General features: G+C 31.5%; 1 protein-coding gene across 2 annotated transcripts; it reads right to left on the reverse strand.

Annotated features, from left to right (window-relative positions):
- Positions 1–1,296: 1,296 nt before the first annotated feature.
- LOC124919876 (SHUGOSHIN 2) lies at positions 1,297–4,969 on the reverse strand. 2 transcript variants are annotated; one of them, XM_047460240.1, is made up of 11 exons: positions 4,794–4,969; positions 4,351–4,508; positions 4,228–4,262; positions 3,913–4,036; positions 3,455–3,478; positions 3,282–3,350; positions 3,022–3,063; positions 2,824–2,923; positions 2,528–2,585; positions 1,783–2,427; positions 1,297–1,692 (listed from the first exon to the last, which is right to left on the reverse strand). In XM_047460240.1, exons 1-10 carry the CDS (start codon positions 4,846–4,848, stop codon positions 2,154–2,156), a joined length of 939 nt encoding a protein of 312 aa, XP_047316196.1. In that variant the 5' UTR covers positions 4,849–4,969; the 3' UTR covers positions 1,297–1,692; positions 1,783–2,153. The 2 variants fall into 2 exon arrangements, with proteins under 2 accessions (XP_047316196.1, XP_047316195.1); XM_047460239.1 differs by having other exon boundaries at positions 2,824–2,926.
- Between the last annotated feature and the right edge of the window lie 3,992 nt (positions 4,970–8,961).

The following is an 8,961-nucleotide window of genomic DNA, read 5'->3' on the forward strand; positions in this document are numbered from 1 at the left end:
TAATCATGAGAAAGGAAAAAAAAAACCATTCAGCCAATTTAAATGTAATAATTTTGTTGAATTATTGATAACAATCTAGGTAAAGGATATTAACAATCTGTCAGATAAAAATGAATGATAATGAGAAGTGTGGTAGAGGTAATTGTGAAAAGTTAGTCTTGAGGGAAATCTTTGAATGGCTAGATATTTTGACCAGGGTTGAAATCTAATATATTGCAAGTTGAATGTGATTTAAAAAAGATGTTTGCTATATTTTGAGTTTGTGCAAAGAGACGTATATCAATGGTGCATTATTTTTTTTTTCTTGGGATAATATGGAGAGTCATCCCATATGCAAATAGTCTCGGGAGTATATGTAGATTGATATATTTGTACAAGAGCCAAATTTAAATTTTTGTCGAACTTTTGTGAGTAAATTAATTGAAATTTTTAGCATAATGCAAGAGTTCTAGTGGGAATGGCAATTTCTAATGTATGAAACTAAAGTGCACTAATCAGATACATAATTGGTTAGATTCTTTCTATATAGAATTTGGCTAGACGAATATAGAGAAGAAACATGTACATCTTCATCCCTGGAGAAAATTAGTTGAAAAATTCTCACAATCAATTGTTAAAAAATCTCACATGAAGAAAAAAGATTTGTTACGAGATTCATCCTAATACAGTTGCAATCCCTTTATCCTTTGTAAACATTGTTGCTCAATATTTTTTAGTTGCAAAAAAGTGTTGCTATTAAAGAACCAAATGCTATTTGGCTTAGAGTCCTTAAAGGCATCGATTTTAAGAACAAACAAAGACTCACAAAGATTCCTCATGGATTTGGAAAAGTCTCAAATTTGGAAGAGACCCCTACAAAAAAAAAGTCATCTAATTGGGAATCGACAAGAGATCTCAATAAGAAACTAGAAATTAGAAATGGTTACTATCTTGACGAATCATCAAACCAAACAACAAACTCGATGAATATAGAAAACCCAAATGAAACCCTTCTAACAAATTAAATCCAAATATGTGGAAATCAATCTAAAAAACTCTTTATGAGCCCAAAGTTAGAAGCTTTCTTAGGATGCCATGTGGAAATTTTCTGCCAACTATGGAGAATTTGGGTAAAATGAAAGTAATAGAGAAGCTGAGACATTGAACATGTCTTATAGTGAAATCCTTGACTACATGATGGATCACAATGACATTGCCCATTTGTTATCACATTTTACATTCAGAATAATATGCATATGTTTATTAACCAGAAATCATGATAAACAAGAAAGTTTTCTAGACCAACATCCAAAATAATCTAATACCAAAGGCAAAAATCACACAATAATTTGGAACATCATCAAATAAATCGTTTTGGTATCAACTAGAGTAAAAAATCATGTTCTATCTAGATCATAATCGAAAAAACAATCTTATACAAACGTAAAAAAAATCGCTTTCAATTTTAACTTTTGACAATGTAATGGAATTGTGATTGTGCCATATATTATAACAAAATACCAGTTTCCAATTAGGCTGGCTTCTGTTTGCACATATATGTTGTTTTATCTGGAAACAAATCATCCAAGGAAGGTAGGGATACTTTTTCCATTAACTTAATAACCATAGTGAAAATTATCGCAACCAAGATAGAACCTGGCAGAGAGAATGGGGGCCTCCTCCCCTTGTAAGCTTGGATATTAATGTGGACGCCTGAAGAATCACAAAAGACAGTGTCTGGCTTCATTATTAGAGACTCAGAAGAGACTTCATTAATCAAAGGAGTTGAATATCGAGACATACCGTTTAAAGAGTCATGGAATGGTGTCCAGATCGAATCAAATTGCAAGTAAGTGATGGTTGCTCAGTTCATAGACTGGGAAATCAACAAGATTGGGAAAACATTATTGAGATTATCAGAAAGGGAAGTGAAATTAGATCTCTTTCTTGGAGACATTTTCTGGGTAATCAACAACACACTTTTCCCAAGAAAACTCCAGTTTACAGAGTATTTTCACAAGAATTCCACACGAGAGAGAAGAGAGAAAAATCATACTACTTAGTTAGTAATAGAAAATTGCACATTCACAAAGTTTCCTGTTACTGAATCATTTGGTTTGGTTTCCTTCTTATCACCAAAAGAAATAAAAATGGCTCATAAATCATAGTTCACTTCATCTTCGCATCTTAGTGTTGAGAGGGATTTCCTTATACGACATGATTTTATTGGCAGCTGAGCGCAAGGGTCTTCCTAAAGATGATCGTCTAGACTCTCTTGTATTATCATCACCAGTGGCAAAGTTGCTGCATTCTTGAGAAACCTGTTCCTTCTTATCAGATGGTTCATCGTCTGACAGGGAACAAATGGGGAATTTGGCATCATGAATCTCAAATAGGTCTTCCGTATCTTCATGTTTGAGTCTGACAGATTGCCGCCTCAAACAAACCCTACAAACATGAAAACAACATTTTTGTCCTATTCTGGTCCATATAACAAAACAAAAAGGTAACTATTTGACAAAATTATAGAGGCGTAAACTTAAAAAACCTTTTGCTTTTAGGTTTCTCCTTCAGATCATCTTTCTGTGCAGCAGAAGAGTCTACACCTACAAAAGAAAATTAATAATAGTTTAAGAGACGAACTAACTTGTATCCCCATTTGGGAACACTTTTTGAATATGTATCCAGATCCAGATACAAAAGCGTTAGGAGACTAAATTTAGAAAGAAGCATATTCAAAATTTAATTATGGTTCTGTATCTGGACAGAAACAGATTAAAAAAAAGCGTCGTTTCCAAAGGAGGTTATGAGTATTAAACAAATAAGAAAGATAACAACACTTACTTTTTGATCTCAACTTCCTGTTCATATTACTGGGTTGAATTTCAACTCTATTTGCTTCGGATGATTCATGTACAATCTTATCTGTACTAGTACCACCCACCATCTGAAAGAAATAAGCCAACAAATTAGATGCATCTGACAGAATCTTCATATGATATGAAAGAATAATCTTTTCAAAGACATTTTTCTGCGTTTTACCTCATTTACAACTATTTGACATGCCATTGTATTGTCCTTTGGCTGGAAAAGAAAATTTGCAACATCAGATTAGAAGTCTGATAACTCCGAGGGTTTGACAAGTAAAAGGGAAAATATCATCCAAGGAAACTAAAATTAAACATTTGTAGCAAGACAGCACATAATTTGGTTGCAGTTATCTGACCATCAAATTCCCTAATGCTCATTCTTTGCAATAAATCAATTTCAAAAACCAAAGAAAAAGAGTCAACAAGACAAACCTTCAGTTCCAGTTTTTGGGCTGCAATTATGCCATTTTTACATCCAAGCTCATGCTGTATTATTTTTAGCTGAAAACCGACATGCACTACTTGTCAATAATTGTGGATTCATTGGTACAAGATTTAAATGAATCATATCCAGAAATTTAGGCATGTAAGAACCTAGTACTTACCCTATCTTTAACCAAATTAAGCTCCTGCAATGTAAGGGAAACACACCAATGTAAATATAAGTTAATTTTCAAATATTAATTGAAGTTAAAATGATTTAAAATTGTGAAAAGACCAATAGCATTTCACTTGGGAGCAAGAAACGTGATACAAAATACTAGAGAGATCAAAACTGGAAAGAGAGCAGCAACGAATCTCTTCTGGAATCAAGAGAGATTTAAAATTGATGGACCATCCTTCACTCTTGGATGTTTTGAGTTTTTTATTTTCAGGGATGAAGCCAAGTTCTGCTTCTTTTTCCCCGTTTTTTTTTTATCTTTTGAACTCGTGAGTACACATGTTATGACTTGTACTTATTTTATCACATTTCTGTCATAGCCGATGCGACATTTGCAATGACTGGTCCTAATCAATTTTCATTGTTTTCTAAAAGAAAAAATTAAATAGGATCGGAAATAACCTTTAACATTTGGCTGTTTGACTGAGCCAGCTGCATGTTCTGCATCTGCAATTTCTGCAGCTGCATGTTCTGCATATTAATTCTCAGCGCCTGTTTCTCAAGCCCCATCCTTTCAACAAGTTTACTGTCAAGCAAGTCAAGGAGAAACTACCAAAGAAAATATGTTTGCACTTTGTCTTTATGTACTTCGAGAAATCTCAGTTTAAAATGAAAATGGTATCTATCCTTGCCCAACAAATAACAGACTAATGTTACAGAGCTGAAAAAATGGACATTAACTTATCTGAACAAACCAGTCTACTAAAACAAGGATACTTCTCAGCAATAAGTTTCTGTAAGGCCATATTTTCCTGAATCACAAGTAAATTAGAAAGCATGTGAGCACAAAATCAGCAGCAGGTAAGCAAGAAACTCGACAAAACCAGAAAAGAGGGTAACCTTTTCGAGTTGATTAATGTAGTCTTTTGTACTATTTGAAGTCTGTTGCATTTTCCCATTCCCAGGTAATTGATTGGGTTTCTGCACTAAGTTGCTTATGTCACCAAGTATTCTCCTTTGGGCATTTCCATTGTCTTCTTTCTCAATTTTACTTTTGGCTGTTGCAAATACACAGTTTAGATGACATTCTTGTAACGTCTAAGATAAGCAAATCAAATGTATCGATCGTAACATCCAACTTGATAAAGTTCAAAAGCATTGAATGTCACAACAAAGGAATTTAACGGCCAGGCCAGGTTTACCCTAATCATATTCTACAGGAGAAAATGAAAATTGAAATTTGAATAAACAAGAAAAAGAAAAACTGGTGACAAATTGACGTCGAATTCGTAGATTTTCAGAAATGATTAAAAATTGCCAACTAGATCTAACAATAAAAGTACCTCCGACATGGGTATTCTGTGAATCGAGACGAGAGGAAGCTTCAGCTATCGACATTGAGGATCTCTTACTCTCTCTATCTCAAAACCCTAGGATCATCGCCCAACGCCGTTCTATCTCGCTGAGATATAGTTCCAATTGAAGGAGGGAAAGTGCGGTCGAACGAAATTGGAGCCGAATTTTGAATGTTTTCCAACGCTCACTACGAAATAAATAAACTTGATCGATCAATTAAAATAAATACAATTATTTTAAAATATATTTCACTTAATATGCATAATCTGTTTTATGCTTTAATAACTTAATTAAACAATATCTAAGGAAGATAATAAATCTAAAATTTTATTCCACTAGTCAAATTTAAGTTTAGTTTTTGTTTGACATTTTATTTAGTTGGAATTTTTCGTTTTCTCGTCTCATATGTATAATCTGAATAATATTTTTCGTCAATGGTGGATCATTTATGCTTCATATCCTCCTATCATCCAATTAGGAGTTCAATATTTAGTCAAATCGAATATTTGACCTAATTTGACCTAATTCGAATTCACTAGATTTGAATAAACTGAATTCAAATTTCATTTTCGGTTTTTAATCAAATTTTAAACAAATTAGAAGTTAAATACGATTTTCGATTTAATTTTCGAATTAGGTTCAACTCGAAAACCTAACCGAAAACCGAATTCATTTATTATTTTATTTTAGTTATATAATTTATTACATATAATTAAATAATTATATAGAATATATTGAAAAAATTGAATTCAAATAAAATTAGAATTCGATTCGGTTTTGAATTGGCTAAAAAAAAGAGTGATGATACAGGGATCGACTCCCCCATGTGTTTGCCAGCGTGGAAAATATAAGCCATGGTGGAAAAAAATAAGCGTGTGCTCTTTTTCAACTTTGATCAAATTGTCTTGATTATGATCAAATCATAACATTCTCTTATCGAAAACAGCTCACATCATTGAGTTCTAGATTTCTCTCTTTATGAAAAACTCAAATCAAAGAAGACGATCGCGAAGAATACTACCCTTCCTCAAACACCGGGTTCTTGAACAATTTTGTAAAGGCGAATCATCAGACAAGTAATAAAGGAAATTCAAATACTGAATACACGTTAACAAGTTGTCAGAAACTTAAATGTAATATTTTTAAAACTGAACTGTAATGTTTTATTCTTATAAACTATCTGTAATGTTATTTAAACTAAAATGTAATGTCTTGTAAATTGAACTGTAATGTATTTTAAACTAAATTGTAATGTTATATAAGCTGAATTATAAAATCTTATAAATTGAGCTGTAATGTGTTTTAAACTGAACTGTAATATCTTATAAACTGAACTGTAATGTCTTGTAAACTGAATTATAATATTTTTAAAATTGAACTGTAAAGTGTTTTAAACTGTAATATTTTTAAAACTAAACTATAACATTTTTAAAATTAAACTATAATGTGTTTTAAAGTAAACTGTAGCTGAAATATAAAGGTTTTTTTAAACTGAACTGTAACATTTTTTAAAAATTAACTATAAAGTGTTTTGAACTAAAATGTAATATTATTAAAACTGAACTGTAACATTTTTAAAATTGAACTTAATGTATTTTCAACTAAAATGTAATATTTTTAAAACTGAATTGTATGTCTTATTCTTATAAACTAAATCGTAATTTTATTTAAATTAAAATGTAATGTCTGATAAACTGAAATGTAATTTCATTTAAACTTAATTGTAATGTCTTAAAAATTAAATTATAATGTCTTATAAATTGAACTATAATATTATTTAAATTGAACTTTAACGTGTTTTAAACTGAACTGTAATTTATTTTAAATTAAAATATAATGTTATTTAAACTGAATTTTAACGTTTTTTAAAACGGTAATATATTTTAAACTGAACTTTAACTTTATTTAAAACTGAACTGTAATGTGTTTTAAACTGAAATATAATGTCTTATAAACTGAACTATAATGTCTTATAAACTGAATTGTAATGTTATTTAAATTGAACTATAAGGATATTTAAATTTTATCTTTTATTCTTAAGCTTCATGTATCAACCATCATCATCCCATCCCGATGTTCAAATCCCCACTATTGGAATGACTTTTCATTCCGTAAATGAGCTTCGTGAGTATTATAAATATTATGCCCAAACAAAGCGTTTCAACATTTGTAAGTTAGGAGCAAGATATGGTCAAGATGACAAGAAAAAATGATTCTCCATTGCATGTGCCAAAAGTGGTGTATTTATTTCAAAAGGGAAAAATATTTTACAAGTTAGACCTTCCACCAAGATGAATTGTAAGGTTAAGATAAACCTTGTGGTTAGGAATGAAGGTACAATTTAGATTACTAGTTTCTGCAATGAGCATAACCATATTTTGAGCCTAGGAAAATCGAGACATCTTAGATCTCACTCACAAGGTTATAATTCTAATTGCGAAGAGAAGATTGTAATTAAATGATGAAGCTGAAATAACTTTGGTAAAAACTATTCAATCATTTGTAGTTAAAGATGGAGGATGTGATAATCTGACTTTTGATAAGGGAAGTTGTAGAAACTATATTTCAGAAGCTATGAGGTTATGGACTTGTGGTTAGGAAATAGTGATGCCGAAACGCTTTGTTATTATTTCTACCGAATGCAAAATAGATGTTTAATTTTTTTATGTTTATGATCTAGACGAGGAATCTCGGATAAGAAATGTGTGTTGGGCTGATGGAAGATGTAGGGCTGTTTATGAGTACTTCTCGGATTTCATCACCTTTGACACACTATATTTGACAAACCGTTAAGATATTCATTTTGCTCTTTTTATCGCGGTTAATCATCATGAACAATCTATTTTTCTAGGACGTGGCTTACTATCTAGTGAGGATTTAGAGTCATTTATTTGACTTTTTAAAGTCTAGTTGATATGTATGCACAAACGTGCTCCAAAGACAATAATCTCTAACCAATGTCGATCAATGATCATTGCTATTGAAAAAATATTTCTGAATACCAATCATCGTTATTATCTTTGGAATATCATGAAGAAACTCCTTGCAAAATTGGGTACTCACGCTCAGTATAAAAGTATAAAAAGGACATTGAAGAACATTATTTATAACTCAATCACAATTGATCAGTGTGAAGAGAATTAGATGAAAATGATAGATGAGTTTCAGTTGGAAGACAATTATTGGCTGAACTCCTTGCACGTAGAATGATCTAAATAGATTCCTATGTATTTTAAATCCCACTTCATGTGGTAGGTATGTCAATATCGCAAAGAAGTGAAAATATATTTTTTTATGACTTTGTTCATTCGAAAATATCCCTAAAGCTGTTTGTTGAGCAATATGACAAGGCGTTGAAGAAGAACATAGACAAGGAAAATAAACTAGAGTTTTAGTCTTTTAATTCCACCATTCTAATATTAGTGGATATGCCTTAGAAAGAAATTTCAAAGTGTATATAGTAACGAAAATTTTAAGTTGTTCCAAAATGAAGTGAAATAGTTGATGTTTTGTGACACCTCCATAGTTGAAGACAATGTGACAACTACTATATTTGGAGTAGTGGAGACTATTTTGAGAACTGATGGAGAACATTTGAGAGATATTTCAATCAAGGTACACTTCACCATAGTGGAGACTTTTGTAAACTGTCAATGTCAAATATTTGAGTTTGGAGGGATTTTATGTAGGCACATTTTGACAGTTTTGAGAAGAATGAAAGTGAATAAGGTGTTAGAGAATTATATCTTGGACCGCTGACGCAAAGATTTGAAAAGAGGTTATTAAAGTATCATTAAAATTTATGATCCTGATATGTGTGATAGTGAAAGAAATTGTAATAACTATATAACCCCAATGATGCAAGAGCTCCAACAGCTTGCAACAAAATCTGATTATATTACTTCTATTTTGGCTGAAGTGGTGAAAACATGAAAGAAAAATTTATTGCATATTCGACAACATCAAATTCTACACTGACAAATCCTACACCAACAATTTATGCACCAATATCTTATGCACCAACACAATTGATCCACTTTCCCGTGAGAGCAGGCCCAGCCCGGAGGGGTAGGCAGCCTAGGCCACGACCTAGGGCCTAGGACCAAAAAGGGGCCCATTTTTTTTATATATGCTAGGTATTAGTAAGGATTTTTA

Source organism: Impatiens glandulifera, chromosome 1 (genome assembly GCF_907164915.1).
Source record: "Impatiens glandulifera chromosome 1, dImpGla2.1, whole genome shotgun sequence".
In the NCBI taxonomy this organism is placed as follows: Eukaryota; Viridiplantae; Streptophyta; class Magnoliopsida; order Ericales; family Balsaminaceae; genus Impatiens; species Impatiens glandulifera.

What these genes read in the sequence shown, in the direction of transcription:
- LOC124919876 (XM_047460239.1), bottom strand. Translation starts at nt 4,848, where the DNA reads ATGTCGATAGCTGAAGCTTCCTCTCGTCTCGATTCACAGAATACCCAT. An exon ending in GTCAAATAGTTGTAAATGAG is followed by an intron (nt 2,927 to 3,021) that starts GTAAAACGCAGA and finishes TATTTCTTTCAG; the next exon opens with ATGGTGGGTGGTACTAGTAC. An exon ending in CAGGAAGTTGAGATCAAAAA is followed by an intron (nt 2,586 to 2,823) that starts GTAAGTGTTGTT and finishes TTTCTTTTGTAG; the next exon opens with GTGTAGACTCTTCTGCTGCA.